This window comes from Dryas octopetala, chromosome 7 (genome assembly GCF_963921425.1).
Source record: "Dryas octopetala chromosome 7, drDryOcto1.1, whole genome shotgun sequence".
Classification (NCBI taxonomy): Eukaryota; Viridiplantae; Streptophyta; class Magnoliopsida; order Rosales; family Rosaceae; genus Dryas; species Dryas octopetala.
Genome location: NC_141372.1, coordinates 10,779,441 through 10,802,273, shown reverse-complemented (window position 1 = coordinate 10,802,273; position 22,833 = coordinate 10,779,441). Strand labels below are relative to the sequence as shown.

At 37.9% G+C, this 22,833-nt stretch overlaps 3 protein-coding genes and 1 pseudogene across 3 annotated transcripts; 3 read left to right on the top strand and 1 right to left on the bottom strand.

Moving 5' to 3' along the window:
* The first annotated feature begins 4,985 nt into the window (after nt 1-4,985).
* Nucleotides 4,986-7,832, top strand: LOC147279613 (histone-lysine N-methyltransferase). The gene is made up of 7 exons (XM_086251220.1): nt 4,986-5,137; nt 5,239-5,300; nt 5,393-5,476; nt 6,018-6,072; nt 6,499-6,634; nt 7,115-7,165; nt 7,257-7,832. Exons 1-7 carry the CDS (start codon nt 5,032-5,034, stop codon nt 7,354-7,356), a joined length of 594 nt encoding a protein of 197 aa, XP_086107346.1. The 5' UTR covers nt 4,986-5,031; the 3' UTR covers nt 7,357-7,832.
* A 1,537-nt stretch (nt 7,833-9,369) lies between these two features.
* Nucleotides 9,370-10,353, top strand: LOC147279612 (peroxidase 65-like). Its single transcript, XM_086250955.1, has one exon. The coding sequence runs from the start codon at nt 9,370-9,372 to the stop codon at nt 10,351-10,353; it is 984 nt and encodes a 327-aa protein (XP_086107081.1).
* A 598-nt stretch (nt 10,354-10,951) lies between these two features.
* Nucleotides 10,952-12,832, top strand: LOC147279611 (pre-mRNA-splicing factor ATP-dependent RNA helicase DEAH1 pseudogene; annotated as a pseudogene).
* Nucleotides 12,833-15,354: 2,522 nt separating this feature from the next.
* LOC147279610 (large ribosomal subunit protein eL31) lies at nt 15,355-17,107 on the bottom strand. Its single transcript, XM_086251221.1, has 3 exons — nt 17,048-17,107; nt 16,740-16,849; nt 15,355-15,818 (listed from the first exon to the last, which is right to left on the bottom strand). The coding sequence occupies exons 2-3, from the start codon at nt 16,820-16,822 to the stop codon at nt 15,539-15,541; spliced, it is 363 nt and encodes a 120-aa protein (XP_086107347.1). The 5' UTR covers nt 16,823-16,849; nt 17,048-17,107; the 3' UTR covers nt 15,355-15,538.
* Between the last annotated feature and the right edge of the window lie 5,726 nt (nt 17,108-22,833).

Sequence of the window (22,833 nt, the reverse complement as noted above, 5' to 3'; positions counted from 1 at the left end):
CTAATTAGAATGAATAATGAATGTCAACCCCATCAAGATTTCAGTATGATTGCTATAAGTTATCATTGTGATCAATTGCCACATCTATTGATAATTGTTAATCTTTTATTCCCTGATGAATGCTTTGCCGCATCCTTAAGAAAGATTAACCATATTTGCTAAATTTTTTATTATATCTTTAACTAGTGGACAATTTAGCTTTCAAAGATCAGTAATAAGAGTACTGTGATAAAGTGTCCTCCAAATTACTATCCTATCATGCTTTGTTTTTTCTGCTGTCATTGAAGACTCCACACAAACTATCAGTTACTGGTTTCTGTTTTGAATGTCAATTGAATCCCAATCTGTGCAAGACCTACTTTTGCAGACACCAGATGGCATTCCTTTCCCTTGAATTTAAGAGCCTCTATTGATATGTATATTTGGACCACTCCCCAAACAGGAGAAAAAAACCACCCTCAGACAACTTTTCTTTTCACTCTACATTTCTGCAAGTCTTTTGTGGTCCAATATCAAACAGTGGAATTGCTAATGCAAAGTTTACATTGTACTTGTAACCAATCATCCATGCATAGAAGCTTAGACTTTAAGGTTCATAAACTGCAACTTAATTGATTGCATTGATACAGTTACAGCTCATTGGTAACAAATCACCTATGCCAATATGCTTTAGACTGTACGACATCTAATTAGCGAAGTTGCATTAGTGTCATTATCAAGATGCAATTGGTTTTGTCATGGTACCCTCTCTGCTTTGTCCTTTTATGTAGGCATCACTGATAAATTGATCACTTTTGTCATTTAATTTCATAATGGTCAAATGTAACAATATTTGTCTTATTCGTGAGGGCCTTTTTGAATGGAACAGAGATACAAGAATGTTAGGCTCAATAATTTCTGTAGATGATTTTAATAAAGCATTAGAGAAATTTCGCGTTGATCATTTTTTAGTTAAAGGCTTACTTTGGGAATTGTTTGATGCATAAGATTGGATGTAATAGTGCTTTGACACAAAAATGCTCGGCCACATGGAGGGCCGAGCGTTTAGTCAAAACACGCCTTGCTGTGAGTGATGAGAGGTTTCCGACCTTTGGTGTGAATGCAAGCGTGCTACTATTTGGCTTGGAATAGGCGATTAGAAAAAAATAATATTTAGTGCGAAAATAAGAATAAAATTTAATGCGCCAAATTAAATATCTAATTTCTAACCAATGATTGTGTGATAGAAAAGAAACGAGAAAAGCATATTTAGATTATTTTCTTCCTTAGATCAAGTAGGACTTTGAACAACCAAAATGTAAATAAAAGAACAACATGAATTTAAAATAAAGCTTAAGGGAAAATAACACTAAAATAAATTCAAAGAAGCAAAATGCGTTCTTGAAAAATCCAAAATACAAGTAAATTGCATAAGCATAAGGAAATACAATTAAAATGACCTTAAAAAGCTTTGCAAATGAAAATAAAGAGAGGTTTGAGAAACAAAAGTCACTGGGCTGAATTGAGAGCAAAAAGCTTCCTGGGAAATTCACATTGTTGTGAGTTTTTTGGATTGTGTGTGTTGGAGAGAAATTGATCCTTTTTTTATCCTTGTAACTCTCTTTTATAATAAATCATTTACTTAGTTCTCAAGTTTTGTAGCCACGTATGTGGTTTAGAATAATTTGCTTTTGGAGTAAATAAACAGTTGTAGATGAACTATTGAGTGATAGACAACTATAAATAAGTTGAGACTGAGATAAGAACGATGAGTCACTCTTGGGTTACTTTATGACCAGCCGAGAGACATCAAAACATGCCCAGCCTAGAGGCTTTGGTCGAGCAAACGTTACTACTGTGTTGAGAACTTCATCACCCATTCCCATTTTTTGTCTTTTTCTCCTACTAAAATCCCTTTTTAAGGGACCCAAAAATGATGATGTATAAGCCCACCAAAAGAAAAGTAAAAGGTGCTATCTTCCAATATATATATTTCGACCTTAGGACCTCAATCCCATTAGCAACGCCTCACCCACCAAGCCAACAAGTTCTTGTAATCATAATCTTCCAATGCATATACATTTTAGAAAATAAAATTAATATTAACCTAGAAATATTTTATATCCTAAAATATATTTTATATAACCCTAAACCCTATAGTCTATTATTATTTATTAATTACTCTATAATGTTATATATACTTAACATTGTTTATGTATATATAGTTATATATAAACCTATATAAAGTTATAAACTAGTTAGTAGTTATATAAAGTGATAAGCTTTAATGGTTAATACCCTAATCCTACCAAACCCCAATTGCCCAAAGGCCTCAAACCTCAATCACCTAAATCCCAATCAAACCTAAACCATTTTTTTATTTTTTTTATTCTTTCCAATTGCCTAAAGGATCCAAACCCCAATCGCCCAAACCCCAATAAACCTTTTGAATTTATTTTTTTCCAATTGCCCAAAGGCCTTAAACCCCAATCAACTATAAACTTTTTTTTTTTTCTTTCCATTGCCCTAGGGGTCGGCAATGGGTCGGGCCGGGTTCGGGCTTGAATTAGAGGAGCCTAATAGGGCTTTTGCTCCGGGCCGGGCTGGGCTTGGGCTTTAATACACAAGCCCAAGGCCTGTCCATCGGGCTTAGGGCTTGCAGGCTTGGAGGGCCGGGCCGAGCTAGGCTCGAACGGGCGGCCCATAATGGGCCCAAAGCCTGTTTACACACATATATATTTTCAATAAAATAATATAGGATTTTAGATATGTTGTGATTTGAACATGAGACCTCACATAACAAGCTTCAACTCTCAACCAACTGAGCTGACTAGTTTGTGAATCATAACATATTTAATAACTCTTTCGTTTGTTTACTTCAATAAATTATTAATATGCTTATTAAGTTATTATATAATACTATTATGTTAGTGTAGTACCATAAATAATAAACTTTTAAAATTATATATAACATTACAACTATAATAATACATAAATGTGCATGTGTATATACAACTATAATTAAAGTTATTAAACCATGATCGTTCATTAATTCGACCACAGTTATCTCACTTTTACATCTCTGATTGAGTTAATTTTTTTCATGGATTATCTTTGAGTGAGAAATTAAAACATGAACGGTTCGGATCGTTAAAAACACGATTGAGATGTGAGCTTTTACATATAAATACACTTGAAAAGTATAATTCTAATAACTTTCCCGTTGAAACCTTGTCGTTTCCATAATTGTGAAGACCACAACGTAATTTCAACAATCTAAGCCATTCATTTTCTATGTTTATAGTGAAAGATCATCCTTACAAAAAATCGGTCAAATCAGAATTCATTTACCCGTTCGATTATCATTAGAAAAATCATGATCGTTCATAAGTTGGACCACCGTTACTTAACTTTTACATCTCTGATTGAGCTAATTTTTTGCAGGGATAATATTTGAGTGGAGAACTAAAAAATGAACGGTTCAGATCGTTGAAAATACAATTGCATCGTATGTTTATAAAACATATGTAATAAAAACTATAAACCCCAAATAATCCATTTAAATATTTAATACAAAACTTGAGATTCCTTATATATTAAATTATTAATACATTATATTAATTATATAAAACCTAATTTATTGGAGTAAACAAACGAAAAACCTATTAAATATGTTATGTTTCACAAACTAGACAAATAAACTAGTTGGTTGAGAGTTGAAGCTAATTCTGTGAAGTCTCATGTTTGAATCAAAACATAGTCAAAATCTTATAACTTTTTTTATTGAAGATATATTTGTGTGTAAACGGGCTTTGAGCCAAGCTTTGAACTAGGCTTCGGGCAGGCCTAATCGGGCCGAGCTTCAGGTAGGCCATGGGCTTCAAGGAGATGGCCCAGCCCAAGGGACTTTCGGGCCAGGCAGGCTTCGGGCCTTAGGCTTTTTGGTGAGGCCTACATTGCCCAAAGGCCCCAAAGACCAATCAATCCTAAACTCTTTTTTTTTTCTTTCCAAATTCCAAATTTTCAATTGCCCAAAGGCCCAAAGGCCCCAAACCCCAATCAACCATAAACCCTTTTTTCTCTTTTTTTTTTTTTTGTTCTTTTTTTTCTTTCCTTCCTTTTTCCCCTAGGGACTCTCTCTTCCCTCTCATTTCTCACTTTCTCTTTCTCTCTCCCAGAACTCTTCTCTCAATTCTCAATTCTTTCTCCTCCCTCCCGCGACACCATCCTCCTCCTCAATCTAGCGTGATGTCGGTGAGACACCAGCAATCGCCTCCTCCTCCTCTTCCTCATTTCTCTCCTTCTAGTCTCTACCTCCCCGATCGCCTCTTTCTCCCTTCTCTCATTTCTCTCTTTTCTCTCATCCCTCCCTAATCTATCTCTCTTTGATCTGCTACCTTCTGGCAACAATTGGCAACAATTGGCAACAAGGCCAAGCTCATCCTCCTCCCCTTTCTTCCTTTGGTCTCCGTCTTGCCAAATCGAGCTCAAATTGGAAACCCAGTAGCGAGCCTCTTTGTCTCACCGCCTCTTTATCCCGCCGCCTCACTTGCGAGCTCACTTGAAAACCGGAAAAGAAAACCGAACTGGATCGAAACCCTATAAGTCTTGTTTGGTTTGGTTTTCTTCCATTTTTTTTTGGTGTTCAGAATTGAACCAAATCGGTGAGCCACGTTCAGCGTAGCGCACGATTCCGGGGGAGAACCGGGCCAAACCGAACGTGCCCCTACAATTCATCTACTTAAAATACATGGCTAATATTTATTAAATTTGTCTTTGAATTATTAAAATATATAACAAAAAAAAGTAATGAATTTGATAATTTAATAAACAAAAATACTAACTTCTCAATTTGTCATTGAATCAATTGGTAAAGTATAAAACTAAAATCAAAACAATTACAATTATAGAGACGAAAGTGAAATTTGGCCCAAACTATAAGGACCAAGAATGAAATTTGACCAATTTTTCTTCTCTTTCCCTTTCACTTTCTCGGAGGCCAAACAGAGAAGCAGAGGAAAGAAAAAAACTCACTGAGAGAAATTTTTACCGATGAAGACGCTGACGAGAAAATTGAGAAAGTCACAGGACGACGAGTTCTCTCTCCCAACACGGGAAGACCCCGCTCTCAACGATTCTCGTCCCATGGACATCCAAGGTCTCTCTCAGTTCCATCTACGATTGGCTACTTGCATATGATACCCAGATAAAGTTTTGAATTTCATTCCATTTTTGTTTAATGGGTTGTCTTATTTACAGAACAAGAGGAGTTAATTCGTTCATTTGAAAGGAGCCAAGCTCAACAGAGTCATTTTTGGAGGGTATACTTGGTTCTCTCCAACTAAACAATTTCACTTGATTTTTGTTATCTCACAACTATGAACTAATTTCTTGCTGATTTTTCTTTTTGTAGGTTCTGTTTGCATCACTTCTCTTTTGTTTCGCTGCGTTTCTTTTGTACTCAATCTTTCAGCAGGTTTTGTCTCCATGGGAACTGGTATGTATAATTTTACTTCTTATTTAAGCCAGCTCAAGCATTTTGCTTTCTCTTAGCGGTCAGTAAATTACCATTTTTCAGATTGCATTTCCTTAATTGCTTTGAAACTTATTGGGTTCAAGTTGGGATGGCTATTTATTATGAACAATGTGATTGGATACTAGTAGTGAATATGTAATATCTTCAATTACTAAGTTGAACATATACTGTAAGGATGTCCCTTTTGAGACTAAGTTGGAAAATTCCTACGGTAGAACTCATTATAAATTGGTGAAAAAGTTAGAAATAAGTTGTGGGTTGAGTGCATTTTTGTTGTTTATGGAATTTCAGACATTTGGGACGAGTAGAATTTTCTTGACTTTCGTAGAGGATGAGTCTTTTTTCTTAATTTTTTGTCGCTCTAACATTGATTATGGAATTGTTTCACCGCCATGAAGGTCAGATGGGCAACTACTTGTTATAGGTTGGATTTCATGGCTTTGTTTTTCTGAAACATATATATTAGCTCAATGAACTGTCATATTTTGTTCTTGATCAACAGCGATATCATGCTTACTTCATGGAGGAGGTGAACTCATGGATGATCATATCTGCAGGTGCTTTCTCACTACTTATCATCAATTGATAGCAAGTCATGTGTCTTCGCTTATAAGATAGTCGTAGCATTAGATTTAAGACTATTAAAAAAGAAAGCATTAAAATTTAAGTGTTCAACCAGCTTATAGCAATATATTGCCAATCGTTGGCCCCTTTGGTATTCTTCATGTGGTACCTTCACTTGTCTGATTTTAAACTGTATTCTGTCAGAGACGTACCTGTTTGTACTAGATTCATGTGGGAACAGGCAGTTACAGTATATGTATGCCACTCAATGTATATTATGTTAGTTTTTAAACCTATTCTGTAATTACTCACGGTTGAGGGAAGTAAGCTTAGCATGATGTTTCTATGTATATTGTTTAGATGGTCTCTCTTGTTACATTATTTTGAGATGAGATAATTAACTATTAAAACATTAACAGATTGGCTAGCTATTGTAGCATGCTCATCAGCAATCATAGGATTACTCCATGATTCAAGGAATCACAGGCGATGGATTTGGTACTCATTCTTTACTGGCATTATACTCGCACTTTTCTGGTTGTATTACATGTTGAGGTATGTTTACTTCTCAAACACAGTCACACCCAAATGTGAATTAATTTTTTATATTTTTTATATTCAGTATTCTAGATTATTTTCTTAATCACAATAACCAGTCTTTTATACCAATCAACACAACTTAGAAAAACTTTAACAATAAAATATGATAATTTCACTGGGAGGTTGCTAATTGGAAAGAAAGAGAAATAATGTATTAAAATAAAATTTCATTTTGTCATTTGTCGTTCATTCGTTTCATGAACCTGTGGCCCTTCTTTCATTTGTCTTCTCTAAAAGCTGAACATAATGTGCAATTCAACTTTCAGACCTGGATCCGTTTGTGTAGTAACATGGGTACACAGGCAGTCTTATCTTCTGATTTGCGTATTCATTTTTTTTGCCGTCTTGCTTTGCTCTTTGGTTTCCCTGCCCTTGTTTAGTGTGCTGCATATTTAAGGCACCAGGTAGTTCTAAACACATACGATACTTTTGTAGATTGCCAAGGTTCCGCTGGGATGTAATCTGGCTTCCATTTGGACCACTAAGGTATGTTAAAATGATGTGATTTGTATCCACAAGTTGTCCATGTAACTTTTAAATTTATTCACGGATGCATATGTATAAATTGGAATTGTAGCGGCGCTGGACTCAGTCTGTACGTGGATCATCTGCTAATTCAGTCATCAGAAGAGATAAGAAAACTTCGAGGCTATATGTATGCTTACAAAGCTAGCTGAACCTTAGTTTTCATTTATCATTGACGTTGATCCGAGATAGATAGTACATGGAGTAGACTTCAAGTTTGACTCTGGTGCTGGAACTAGAAGCAAATATGGATGTGCTATCATTAGGGAGGAAATGGTCACCCTCAAAATAACCTCCTACATTGCTCTGCACCCAGCATGCATGTACAAGAGAGGAACGCACCATTTAAATGGTTTATCTGCTCATGCTTACACCATTTACATATGGATGTGCTATCACTATCTCCTGTTAAATGGTTTACCTTGTCAAGTGCATGTACGTAAAAAATAGAGGAAACAACGATTTAAATGGTTTCTCAGTGTCCTTGTGAAACGACTATCTTGGCAGGGCATTCCCCCATTACTTGATTTGTTAATTCAGTTATAGTTTCAGAAACATCCCCTGCATGCCTGGCACAATGCAAAGCACTGTATGTAATAAATCCCAATTCTGTTGAGTACTTTTTCTTGGGTTCTAAACTTCTATTAAGGTTCCTAATTCCGGCCAAAAAAAAAAAGGTAGTTTCCCAATTTTAAAACACACCTGACAATTAAAAAAATTATGCCCGTTGGGTTCTATGTACTTTCCTAATTTGGTTTAGGAATCCTAGTTCCTAACTGATGAAATACTGCTGCGAGAGTTCTTTGATGAACCAGATTTGGCAAGCTACAGTGTGTTAATACTTGTAGGGTTTTGTAGGATATAATATTAATAACATCTATTCATATCATAACACGTAAATAAGTTAAATCACATGACAATATATCAGTAATATAGTATAATTTCTCGGTGGACGGGGCCCATGAGAGAATGCTCTCAATGATCATGATCATGGTATTCTATTTGGGTTACCGAAGGAGATTGTGCGACTTAGAATAGATCTTAAACTGCTAAACATCTCAAACTCAATTGGTAATGCTTATAAGTTCAGTCATTATTTTGATAATGCCACAATTTACGGGCAAGTGAATACAAGAGGTGGTAAATTTTGATACGACACGATAATACGACTCGAATTCGACACGAAGTTAGCGGGTTTGGGTTGGTCATTTCTTGATACAAACATGAATATGACACGACCTGTTAAACACGAATAATAAATTAGTCAGGTTAGTATTAAACAGTGTAACACGATTGTGATTCGTTAAATACGTTTAACTAGTATTATATGAAGAGAATGAATAATTTTTCTCATTCTTTTAATATATATGAGCTATTATATAGTTATGACTTATTTATATATGGTTTAATACTAAGATTTTTTTTTCCAAAGTAATGCATAAGTAACTATTTTAGTTTAAAAATAAAAAAAATTATATTTAGTTTTTGTTCACCAGATATATAATTGAACTTGAATACGACACGATTTTTTTGGTCGAAATTAACATCATTATATTAAAGGAGCCCGGCCCAAAGGCAAAAATACAAACAAAGATGGTCCAAAAGCCAACCAAACAAAAGACAACAGCAAAGCTCAAACAAACAAAGCCCAAAATACTATTTCAAATTCCCCAAATGTTTTTTACAAAATTAAACCCTAAACAAAATCCCAAACAATCAACTTTTTGCCTAAACCACATTGCAACCGATCTAACGGATTAAGTTAGAGTTGAGTCATTCGATATGATTAATTAAATAGGTCATAACGAGTTGTTCCACTAATATTTAACGTGAACGAACAAGAAATTATACACTAGAGGAACTCAACACGACCCATCCGTTGCCAACCTTATGCAAAGTTAAGGCAAGTGCAAGGTCAGCCTGCAGCCTGTCAAAGAACCAAGCCATAGAAAGGGCAGTTCTGACAGCTAGATCAGTTAGGAGTCCAGCTCACGGCTGTTATATATTCAGTTGTACAAATGATATAGAGCAGTTTTACTTTTATATATAAATTCACAGGTTGATGTATCATTATTGATTCATTTGGTAATTAAAAGAAAAGTTTCTGATCGATCTCAGTTGCATGTTTAGAATTCTGATCGAGGAAGATCATCTGAGAGGAAACCATGGGTGGTCCTATAGTACTTGTCCTTATCTTCTTCCTCTCCATTCCCTTGATTGAATCGAAGCTCACTGTGGACTACTACAAGCAAACATGCCCGGACTTTGCGAAAATTGTGAGGGATACGGTGACCCTAAAGCAAGTCAGCCAACCCACCACCGCCGCCGGCACTCTCCGCCTCTTCTTCCACGACTGCATGGTGGACGGCTGTGATGCATCCGTACTCATCTCCTCCAACCATGTCAACGTGGCAGAGCGCGAGGCGGATATAAACCAGTCCCTCGCCGGCGATGCTTTTGATGTGGTGATCCGTGCCAAGACAGCCCTTGAGCTCACCTGCCCTGGCATTGTCTCATGTGCTGACATTCTTGCAGAAGCCACACGCGACCTTGTGACCATGGTGGGTGGTCCATTTTACAAAGTACGCTTGGGACGCAAAGATGGGTATGTTTCTAAAGCTTCAATGGTGGAGGGGAATCTACCCCGAGCGAACCAAACTATGGATGACGTCATCAAACTCTTTGCTGCTAAAGGTTTTACAGTCGATGAAATGGTGGCTTTGACTGGTGGCCACACAATCGGCTTCTCTCACTGCAAGGAATTCGCCGACCGGCTTTTCCATTACAGCAAAACTTCACCAACCGACCCAGAAATGCACCCCAAATTCGTACAAGGGTTGAAGAAGACTTGTGCCAATTACACACGTGACACGGCCATGTCCGCATTCAATGATGTGATGACACCTGGCAAGTTTGATAACATGTACTATCAGAATCTTAAGAGGGGGTTGGGGCTCTTGGCTTCAGACCATGCACTCGTTAAGGACCCAAGAACATGGCCTTTGGTGGAGTTGTACTCTACGGACCAGACTGCCTTTTTCAAAGCTTTTGCTCATGCCATGGAGAAGCTTAGCCATGTTGGAATCAAGACTGGGCGTAAGGGAGAGGTCAGGCGCAGGTGCGATCTCTTTAACTCCATTAAGGCTTAGGAAAGGAACAAGAAGAAGAAGAAGAAGAAGAAGAAGAAGAAGAAGATCGTTATGTTGTTCATGACAAGAGCACACAAAAGATATATTTTTTATTTTCGATCATTTTTAGTCATCATTTTATAATTGCTTCAATATATCAAAATGATGGTGATATATTCATAATTATATAATATTTGAGTGTGTATATATATATATATATAATGTAAAACACAAGCCATCACCATCTCCTGTTAATTATAATAAAAACACAAGCCACCTATATATCATCCATTTCACAAGTGTTAAAGCCATTGCAGAGAGTAAATTTTGTTTCATTTTTTTAATAAATTTATCTGAGCCATATCAAGCAAACCAAATAGTATGGGAATATATGCCTTAATTTCCCGAAGCCCAATATTTCAAGATATTAAAATTTGACATTCCCATCAATATTTGGCCAATCAAATGAAGCATGTTAACTTGCAATTTTATGAGCGAACCATCTGTATCAAAATTCAATCATTTTTTGAAGAGCGAAAAATATCAGATTGGTCAGCATTACTTGATTTGTTATTCAAAACAGTTTTAGTTTCAGAAATATCCCCTGCATGCCTGGGCCATGGGCCGTAATTCATCTACAGGCTCGTCTGAAAGGCCCAATGCAAAGCACAATTCTGTTCATTACTTTCCTAATTGGTTATTTAATAAAGGGCTATTTACAAAACAATCAATAAAATATTTCAAAATTATAAATAGATTAATAAATATTTTCTAAATCTCAAAATAGTCATCATTAACTAAAATAAATAAAATAAAATTATGCATTATACAAAAGAAGACATAATAAATAAACTACAATCACTGCCATTATTATGAAAATTTAAAAAATAAAGACTATTGATCAAAACGTAATTACTAAAATAAAAACAATGGACTGAGACAAAAGGGTAAAACGAACTCAAAGAAAAATCGGTAATGCACCGGGCCCATTGAGCTATTGATCAAAATGTAATTTATGAAATGATATGATTGACTAAAATGAGATAGAAAATTTGATATTGACATTTTTGTAATTTTAAAATATTTTATTAATTTATTTGTAATTATCTATTTAATAAAATAAGTAAATTGACGAATTTTTGTTTTCCTTTTTTTTTTTGTCGTTTCATTTATTTGATTAAATGTAATCATCAGCTGGTCTGGTGGACAAGCTTGTAGAATTTGGGTTGTCCTTGTCAATTGAAACGGGTGCTTTTGCTGAAGATATATTCGCAAGAGTGCCTCGCAAGGCATCTGATTTGAACCCATATCAGAAACAAGAGATGGAAGCTGCAATGTTGGTGAAGAAGTTGAACAAAACGTATGCTCTATTGGATGTTGCAGAGGATGATGATGGTAGTGATGGATGTTCTGTCCAGGTTGTTCCTGAGTCGGTGAAAGGAGATTCCCATAAGAAACGGTAGAAGATGATGATGATGATGATGAGGCTATTACACACGAGGAAGATCGAGAGAGACGGGCTAATGTAGAGGGCAGGGAGATCTGGTCGAACGGGCCCTGGTAAGTGCTTTCGGTTATATAATTACCATGTCTTGGATGATAACACAGTGCCAGAAATACAGCGGACTAACCTTGCAAATGTTGTTCTTACACTTAAGAGCCTTGGTATTAATGACTTGGTACATTTTGATTTTATGGATCCTCCTGCGGAGGAAGCATTAGTAAAAGCTTTGGAACTGTTATTTGCACTAGGTGCGTTGAATAAATTGGGTAAACTGACTAAAATTGGTAGACAGATGGCTGAGTTTCCTCTCGATCCTATGCTATCTAAGTTGATCATTGCTTCTGCCAAGTACAAGTGCTCGGAAGAGATTATCTCCATTGCTGCCATGCTTTCAGTTGGAAATTCAATCTTTCATCATCCCAAGGGCAAACAGGTCGATGCAGACAATGCACGAATGAATTTCTACACGGGGAATGTGGGAGATCACATTGCATTGCTTTATGTGTTCAATGCAGCGAAAGAGACTAATTACTCACCAGAATGGTGTTACCAAAACTATGTGCAGGTTAGGAGTATAAAGAAAGCTAGAGATATCAGGGATCAACTTGAAAGGCTCTTGATGAGGGTTGAGATTGAACCAACCTCAAATCTTCTTGATTTGGACTCTATAAAGAAGGCCATTGCATCTGGGTTCTTCCCTCATTTTGCAAGATTTCAGAAGGATGGATCTTATGGAAGAGTCAAACATCCAATGACTGCCTATATACACCCCACAGCTCAGGACTATTCCAGGTGTTTCCAAGATGGGTTTTGTACCATGAGTTGGTACTAACAAGCAAAGAATATATGAGATATGTAACAGAGGTAAAGCCAGAGTGGTTGCTAGAAATAGCACCACATTACTACAAGCTCAAGGATGTTGAGGATTTGGCTTCAAAGAAAATGCCTCGCACGTGTGGAAGGGCCTATGCCAAAGAATTTACAACTCTTTTGTAGCAAAGAAGCCTATGCATGCATTTCTGTATACTCAAACTGCTTTGTTCTCAAATTTGTAAGCATAACACTGTCTTTTGCAAGAGAATGCTGTGCGTTTTCTTATTTTCTAGGTTAGAGTTTAGTTCATGCATAGATCAGAATATCTGATACTTAATATGTCCCGGTTTTTTTTGTTTCTATATATGTTCAGAATATATAGACACAAAAAAGGTAACAAAAGTTCTCATTAACCTTTTACATATCTTTTGTGAAGGCCTACAAATGAGAGCATATATGTTGGTTGAGCCAGCGAGGCATAGTGGATAAGATGATTGGCAATTTTATCTTTGGGGCTTCAATTCATGAGGGGCATACCTCTGAAGTTTTTAAGTTTTTGTTTTTATGATCAGCACAAATTTTGAGACTTCAAAGCTGCTGAAGTATCAAAATTCCCAAATATATATGGCCTAACGGGTTTCTTCTTCAATACATTTTTCTTCTTAAAGCCCAATGTGTTGTAACACACTTACACAGAATCAATGAACAGAGGTGAATCCTTGAAGCTGTACTGGAACACTATCGATCCCAATGATGAATTCTATGTCTACAAGCATTTTTCTCGTGCATGTAGACATAGAATTCATCATTGGGATTAGCAGTTTTCCAGTACAGCTCCAAGGGTTCACTTGTGTTATTGGTTGTTGCAGCTGTCTTGATTACTTCATATGGAACTCCATATATGTTCTCATATGAAGTAATTGGTAAAGATGTGCTTACCATGATCCCAAGAATGAGACATGTATCCGGACCAGATAGGGTCATACATGTCTTCTTCATATCGACCTGCACCCCTAGTTGTTCCTTTGCTATTATTTTGTGGAGTGCAAGGGTGGCAGACCTTCCATACTCAGTATTGCAGATTGAGTTGTTAAGAGGTCTCAATTCCAATACTGAGATAAAAGGAGTTCCCAAACCTTTGTTTTGAAGGTTTATGACATATATCAGATTGTAAGTTGATCACATCAACAACTGGGAGATCAAATTCTGGTGAATTGTTCTCTTTTGCTTAATTATTACTTTTGCTAACTGCTTCTTCATCCTAGCTCATTTCTCAGCTAATTAAGGTGCATATAGGTGTTCCTGACATGATTGAAATTATCGGGGGTCTTTTTATTTACAGGATACTGCTTTTACTTTGTGAGCTCCACCAATCTGTAGTACTGCTGCTGCCTGTTAGTGAAAGATGCTCAGATATCACATATCAAAGACCAATAGTCCATGAAAAAGGAAGGCCAGCCTTGTCCAGCTAAACCTAATCAGAGTCAAACTACTAGTCAGTAATTAGTTAGTAGCTAAACTACAGCTGTTAGGTTGTTAATATGTTGCTCTGTGTTCTGTTAGAAGTTTAGCTAATCTAACTATGTAATATATAAACAGTGTAAGTGTTATTGTTTAATTAATGAGAATCAGATTTTCCAGTCCAAGAAACAATATTAGTGCAGCACAGCACTCTCATTTTGAGTACAAAGACCCTTGCCATCTGAAGGCTTTTAAGTCAAGTCAATGTAATCTAGTCTCCCTAACTCCAATTGCAGTTAAAAGCTATTTAAGGAGTCCAAGAATATGTTGATTACACTTGTCAGTATTCAGTCAAGTGTTAACTGCTAAACTGGGTTAGCTGTGATTAAGCTTCTTTGGCAAGCTTCTGTAATATATAAACCTACTGTAAGCTTACTGTTGAAGTTAATGAGGTTAGACATTTTGTTGTTGCAGAATGAAGTGGAAGCACAACTTTTGTATTCTGAATATGTTTGTCCTCGATGAATTTATTAAAATGCAGTTTGTTGGTTTGCAAAGTTGTGGCTTCCTTTATCATTTGAATGGAATGATTGAAGTTGATAATTACAAATGGAATGCTTTTATAGATTTGACATTCTCCCTTGGGTTTGGTGAAATAATTATGCATCGAATGCTTTTATAAATTTGACAGTCACCTCGGCATCTAATTTTGTTTGGGTTGCTCATGGCATGGCATGGGGTCTTTATTTGGAACAATTTGTTTACTGTGATTATATGGGAGTTGGCTTGTTAATTAGGACCTTTTGAGCCTAGCCTCCTGTATTAAGGTTTAATTGTTTTGCTGATTGCGGTATGGTCTTCTCTTTCTGAATCATTTATCCATTTACCCAAAAGCAGAATAAAAAAATTAGACCTTGCGCCTACCATGGTGAGCAGGAGTACCGCTTTGTCAACCTCACCAAGAATTCGCTCTCTTTGATGATTTATGCATGATATATCATATATGTATACAAAAACATTAAACATTACACGCCAAGCAGGAAAAGGGTAGACAAAGCCCAGACTAACCAACTGAATTAAGGAGCGGTATATAGACAATCAATTAAAGGGGCAGTCAGTCCTGCATGTACCAGATTATTATCCTTTATTCAATGAATTAGAAAACCATTGAATTTCCTGATCCTCTCTATCATTGTGGGGGAAAGATAGAGTAGAGTAGAGGAGAGAGAGAGAGAGATTAGAAATAACCAGAAAAAACACATCACATAAAACCAAAAAAGTACATCACTGATGGTGAATATTTAGACAAACAAAATACACCAAACTACTGAAACAAGTCTTTTGTCTCGCAACACTCTGAAAGTTTTCCAAAAAGCTTATATAACTCTTTTTCTGCCTATCAATGGTAGCTTAACAGACATTAATAAACTAATCATCCTCTTCAATGAGCTTGGTGCCCAACCCCCTCAGTCCCTCAGCTGGGATCTCTGCAACAGTAACAAGAGAGTAGAGCTCTTCCTTTGCATCTTCATCATCATTCCTCTTGCGAGCAATACGAACCCTGATCCTTCTTGGGACGCTCCTAATCCCTCTGCTCCAGATGTGCTTGTTCAGCTTCACATCCACTCTTACGTCATTTGTCCCCATGGCCTTCTGAGCGAACTTCCTGATCTCCTTTATGGCGTTAGGAGCCTTCTTCTTGAATGTGCTGTTATTTAGAATGGCAATATAGAAAAAATTACTTGCAATCCATATAATAGTTCACGATCACGGATGAAACTAAATGCTGTGAAAATTTTACAAACTCCAAAACAAACATAAAAACACTGCTCAAATCTGCACAAACATGTTACTATGTTACTAGGCGCAAAGACAGCAGTAACATTGAAGATCTTCTGTGGTAACCTATATCTGGTTTAATTACCATGGCACAGGCTAGTTCACAATGCAGCCTTCACAAATGAAAGCAAAAACACATAGGTTAGAATAACTTTCTGTCTGCCCAGAATTTCAATAGCCATCCAGGTCTGAGACAGTGAGACCCCTATGCCCACAATTCCATGCCCAACTCACCATGTCCAATCCCTCCCTGTTCAATCAGCACCTCTGCAACATCTCCACGCCACAACCCCATAACTTATACTAGCTCCACAGTACAGTCCCAAAAACCATACTTTTAACACACCCTGTCCACCTACTTTTAACACACCCTGAACTAAGATCACTATTATATCATTCTTTTAAATTATATCTTCATAGTTGAATAACTAAATAGAATGGAAATTACATACATGGGTACCTATAAGAAATGCTTCAAAAATTTAAAACAGATAAACACCATTTAGGTGTAATTACTGGTTACTATTTTTTTAATTTAAAAATAAAAGGTGTTCTCTAGCAATCCACCCTCCCCTCGTATAAAAAACAGATAAACACATGAAGCTAAAATCCCAAATAAACCTCAGGAATAGAGCAATATGAAGGTAGACAAACAATATGATAAATAAAGCAATCATTTGTAATTCAATATTTTAAAAACAACTATTAGGTGCAACTGATAAACCAAAAATGAGCAAAATGCATAATATAACAAAACATGAAAAAAGAAAAAGAAGAAGTAATATATTACCAGCCATGGAGGCGCTTGTGGAGGTTGATGGTGTACTCTCTGGTCACCACCTCCTCCTTCCTTCCCTTTGTCTTCTCCACCATTTTCACACTCTCCCTCTTCAACTGTACCTGCAGTTCACTCACCCTCCCATCATATTAAAATATCCACAACTTAAAAATGCAATATTAAAAAAAAAACAAAAACAAAAACAAAAAACGAAAATATCCTAGCTATGAAGATTAGGGCACCAAAAAAAAAAAAGCATAAATCCAATTGGAAAGGTAAACGGAGAGAACCACTTAAGCGAGAGAGAGAGAGAGAGAGACCTTAGGGTTTGAAGTGATGCAGAAAGAGTGGAAGAGAGAAGAGAGAGGCGCTGGGAGATCAACTAATAGAAGCACAAAACCCTAGCTGAGTACGTGTCATAGTCCTTGGGCCTATTGTTGTGCCCCATTCTTGATATTGGGCCTAACTTTCGGCCCAATCGAGTTACTATAATATTTAAGGCTGTAAATGGGCCGGCCCGAAGTTTAAGTAGTTGGTCTGGAAGCCTTACTATAGAAACCCTATTCCAATTCAGCATCATGTATTCATGTTAGTCTGTTGAAAGATTGACAATGAATGGCTTGTTAAAGAAAGTCACCTAGCAATCACATTAATTTAGGGCAAACAACTATTTTGGTCTCTACAGTTTGGTGGTTGTTTCAATTTCATTCCTATTATTTTAATATATTTAATCAAGTCCTCGTACTTTTTAAATTATTTCAAGAGTTAAATGCATCATTGGTCCACAAACTATATCATTTTTCCCAAATTGATCCACTAATTAATTTTCGTATCACATTGACCCATTAATTTTATTTCGCAGCCCAACTTGGTCCATTCCGTCACATTTAACCCATTTGGCCGTTAAAATCCATCAGGTGCGTCCCATGTGCGCTTTTGTGAGGACAAATTAGTATTTTCATCCCCCAAGACAAGCCTTTCCTTTTGTCCTAAATGAAAATCTTGAAAAGAAATACAAACAATTATCTCTTCAAATAAATTAATATTAAAAATATATATATTAATATCAAATTAAAATTTGTGCAAAAAAAATCAAATAAAAATTATTATATATTTTTTAAAATTTATATTGAACTTTAAATCAATAAAAAATAAAAAACCATCTCCTTAGTCCTTCCTCCCTCCCCTCCTTCACCGGTGCACCCCTACCCCAGCAAACCACCACCACCATCTCCTTCCTCCCTTTCCCCCATCACCCCACCCCACCAAGGGGTGACCTCCGGCGACTTTCCCAGCCACCGACTTCCCCAACCTTCAGTTGCTAGCTACATTCCCAAAATCTCATCTCTTTCTTCCCTCCCACCCCCACCTCAAACCACCGCCACCATCTCCTTCCTCCCTCCATTTCTCCCACCCCAGTCGCCGCCGACTTTGCCCACCCCAATCGCTACTATCTCCTTCCTCCTTTTCCCCCACCTACTGCCGCTGACTTCGCCAACCCGCGTCGCAGCCGATTTCGGCCACCCCAGTTTCTGCTGACTTCGCCCACTCAAGTCGCCACCGACTTCTCCACCTGAAAATTTGAATGGGTTGGTGGGTTTGATTGTGAAGAACAAGAGAAAGAAAGAGGGATGGAGGAGAGGCAGTGAGAAAGAAAGGCAAAGAGAGAGTAGATAGGAAGTGAGAGAAAGAGAGGGAGAAGGGTTGCCGGTGATGAGAAGGGATGCCGGCATGTTGAAGATGGGAAGGGGGAAGGGTGTTCCATTTGTCCTCACAAAAATCCCAATTTTTTTTTTCACTTTTATTTTAATTTATTTTTTAAATACCAATCCTCACAAAAATCCCACGTGTGAGTCACATGGCCAGAATTAACGGAAGTTGGCACAAAATAGACGGAATGGACCAAGTTGGGCCGCAAAATAAAATTAATGGGTCAATGTGATACAGAAATTAATTAGTGGACTAATTTGGAAAAAATGATATAGTTCGTGGACCATTTGTGCATTTTTCTTTTATTTCAATTAAGTTCAAAATTATCTTTTCATTATGTTTTAAGATGTTGAATCATTAAGGGCAAATTACACAAAAGTACCTCAACTAACCACCCTATATCAACTGAGTACCCCAATTACAAAAAGTTGCTCTCAGGTACCTCAATTACTGATTTTGTACGCCCAGGTACCTCCGTCAGTTTTTCCGTCTGGGAGCCGTTAATTGCCTACGTGGACTCTGACCTGGGCCACGCGGGACGCAAACCTGGCACTGACGCGGCGACCCCAGATTGGTTCCCGCCCAAATTAGCCCAGTCAGCATCTTCCCTCCAAAATCTGAGCTGCCACGTCACTTAAAATAATAATAAAATAATAAAACAATTAAAAACAAAACTTTAAAAATCAAATAACATATAAACAAAACAAATAAACGTTTCAGATTTCAGAAATTAACAGAGTCTTATCCCTGACCTTCGATCTCCCACCAGGCCACCACCATTGTTGTCCTCCTGAGATCAGAACACCAGAAAAGCGAGATCGAAACACCAGAAAAGCCATACCCTCCCGACACTAGAACAAGACATTGAAGAAAAGCGATGGGTTGGAAGTTTCGCCCGCACGATGTGTTGGAAATGCCCATCTATGGTAAGTTGCTCATTTGAATCTCTTGAATTCCTAGTTTTTCCGTCTTTAAGGCTTTATATTTCTTTGTTTAGGCCTTTATATAAGCTATAGGCGCGTAGATTCTTTGTCTTGCTTTTAGGGTTTTCGGTGGGTACGGTGGGTTTGGACTTTGTGTAGATTCTTCTCTGGGCATGTGGGAATTGTCGCGTGCTTTGTCTGGTAGTGTGTTATTTTATAGGGAAGTGCTTTGTTGAGTCATAAAGCAAGTAGTGTTATTTGTCCTCTGTTGCTTTACTGGTAGGTGGTCCAAATGAATAAAGCAAGTAGTGTTATTTTAACAATTGACTGGTAGGTGGTCTAAATGAATAACAGTTGCATTCGACTGTGGTATTTGTCCTCTGTTGCTTTACTTTATGCATTTAAATAGTGACTTAAAAATTCAGAATGCATTCGTCAGTCAATTGTTGATTGCATATTGCCTTTTTCTTTTGCACAGACAATCCTGCAAAGTTCTCCATTCGACTGCACCATGGTGGGGAATTCACACACGCAGAGTATAAGGGTGGCAAAATACAATGGGTTGATAACTGCAATAAACAATACATGTGCTTCAAATATATAGATAAAATGGCAGAAAAGTTGGGTTATGGAAAAAGTTTCATCTTCTACTACTACAAGTTCCCTGAATGGGAATATGATGAGGGTTTGCTGTTGTTGGAGTCCGAAGATGATGTGAGATACATGGTTAGTGTAGTGCCAGAGGATCTGCCAATATTAGACATGTATTTTGAGCATCTCACACCAGAAGAAGCTTACAAGAGGCACAAGGAGTATGTAGATGACATATACACTATGCCATCTACAGTGGTTATTGAAGATCCCGAGGAGGAAAATGATGATGAACCTGAACATGTTGGTGATGATGATGAACCTGAAGAAACCCTGAATGGTAATGATGTACCAATGAGGGATCAAAGTGATGAAGAAAATAGAGATCCAGCTGGTGAGGGAGTTCATATTACTGAGGGGCAATCTGATGAGTTTATGGATCCTGACTTCCCACCTGATGATGATCAGACTAGGTTTACAAGGTTTGTGGAGGAAGAATGTGAGATGGAAGGCAATCCTTCTCAACCTACAGAGCCACAACCTACAGAGCCACAACCTAATGCTGCTCCAGGATCCACAGATCATGCTTCCACCAGTCAGGCTCCTTCAAGTTCAGTACCAAATTTAGATTTGGATGTAGGAGAGATTGATGATCCTGAGGAGGGATACAGGACAGAGGAGCTAGAGAGTATCCATGGTAGTGATGATGAGGATGCACCAACCAGAAGGTATCCTGCATTCAATCCTGACACTGACCTAGCTGACCCTCAGTTCATTTGTGGCCAAACCTATAGAGATGCTGTGTTGTTTAGGGCAGCCATCAAGCAATATTCAATCAAGAATGGTTTTGGCAAAATTCACTTCACTCGAAATTCAACATTGAAGCTTAATGTCAGGTGTGCAAAAGGTTGTCCTTGGAAGATCCATGTGGGGAAGATGTACAAACAGCCTACTTTGCAAATCAAGAAGATCTACAAGCATCATGAGTGCCAGAGGATCCATGAGAACAGGAATATTCTTGCTGAATGGATATGTGACAAGTACTTAGATAGGATCAGGAACACCCCAGAATGGTCCACTGACTCATTCCAGCAGACTGTTTCATCTGAGTGGAATGTCAAGGTGACAAGAATGCTAGCTTACAGGGCATTGAGGAGGGCAAAAAATATCATTGAAGGCACACATGCTGAGCAGTACAGGAGACTATGGGATTACTGTGCAGAGGTTAGGAGGACAAACCCTGGGACCACTACACAGGTTGAAATGGATGAAGGGAGGTTTCTGAGATGTTATATGTGCTTAGGTGCATGTAAGGAGGGTTTTAAGAAAGCTTGCAGACCAATAGTGGGGCTTGATGGTTGCCACTTAAAAGGTCCATATGGAGGGCAACTGCTTGTGGCTGTTGGTGTGGATGCTAATGAAGAAACCTGGGTCATAGCTTACGCAGCTGTGGAAATAGAGAACAAGGACAGCTGGTCTTGGTTTGTTGAGTTACTTGCTAATGATCTAGACATTGTCAACTCCCACCACTGGACTTTTATCACTGACCAGCAAAAGGGTTTGTTGCCAGCCATACAGGACATATTACCCAATAGTCAACAAAGATTTTGTGTTAGGCACTTGTACACAAATTTCAACAAAGAGCATAAGGGTCAGGCCCTGAAGGATGCTTTGTGGAAAAGTGCCAGGGCCACTTGCATTCCACATTTCGAGACTGCTATGGATGAAGTAAGACAACTTTCTCATGCTGCATATGTCTGGTTAAAGCAAAGGCCTGCTGAGCACTGGAGCAGATCACACTTTCAATGTGGGCCACACTGTGATATGCTGCTTAACAACATATGTGAGTCTTTCAATTCTGTGATATTGAAAGCAAGAGGGAAGCCAATCCTCACCATGTTCGAGATGGTAAGAACTATGCTAATGAAGAGGATCCAAGTTAGGAGGGACAAAATGCTCCGATGGCACAAACCTATTTGTCCCAAGGTTGTGAAAAAAGTGGAGGACAACAAGGATGCATGCAGGGGATGTGTGATAACATGGAATGGAGATAGGAGCTACCAAGTGGATGCTGGGAGGGGTCAGATCTTTGTTGTGAATTTGGAAGATCGGACATGTGCATGTAGAAAATTCCAACTGACTGGGATCCCTTGTTTGCATGCAGTGGCAGTCATGAATCATATGCATTTGAATCATTATGACTATGTGGCCTCATGCTACAGCAAGGAGAAATACTTGGAGGCTTACACATGCCTCATCAATCCAGTCAATGGTATGAGTTTGTGGGAGCGAACAAGGAAGACTCCACCAGAACCTCCCCAATACAATAGACAACCTGGAAGACCAAAAATGAAGAGGAAGAGGGGTGCAAATGAGCCACTGCAGCCTCTGGCTGACATGACTGCACTAGGCAGGGAAGAGCAAATCACAGTCAAATGCTCCATTTGCCATCAAACTGGCCATAATGCCAGGACTTGTCACAGGCATTTGCCAAGGAGAAGAGGTGCAGCACCAACCACTGTTAGAGGAGGGCGCTCTCAAGCTAGACAAAATGGAGGGGCAAGTACATCTACAACGAGCCAGAGGAGAGGAGGAAGAGCACATGTAATATTCAAAATGATCATGGTGTGAATTTTATAGAACATTTGCATACCTATAGACTGATTTGTTTTGTACTTTGCAGACCAACAGAGGTGCTAGGGGAAGAAGAGGTTCTCATGCTGCTCAACTATCTCAGTCATCTCAGTCCAACACTCAAGGAGCACCCCCAGCCTCCCAAAACACTCAGTGAAGCAGGTTGCCTTTATGGCAAGAATGAACAATGGGTTGTATTGACATTTTGCTTTCTTTTTTTGTGGAAAATATGGTTTGTTTTGTGTTTT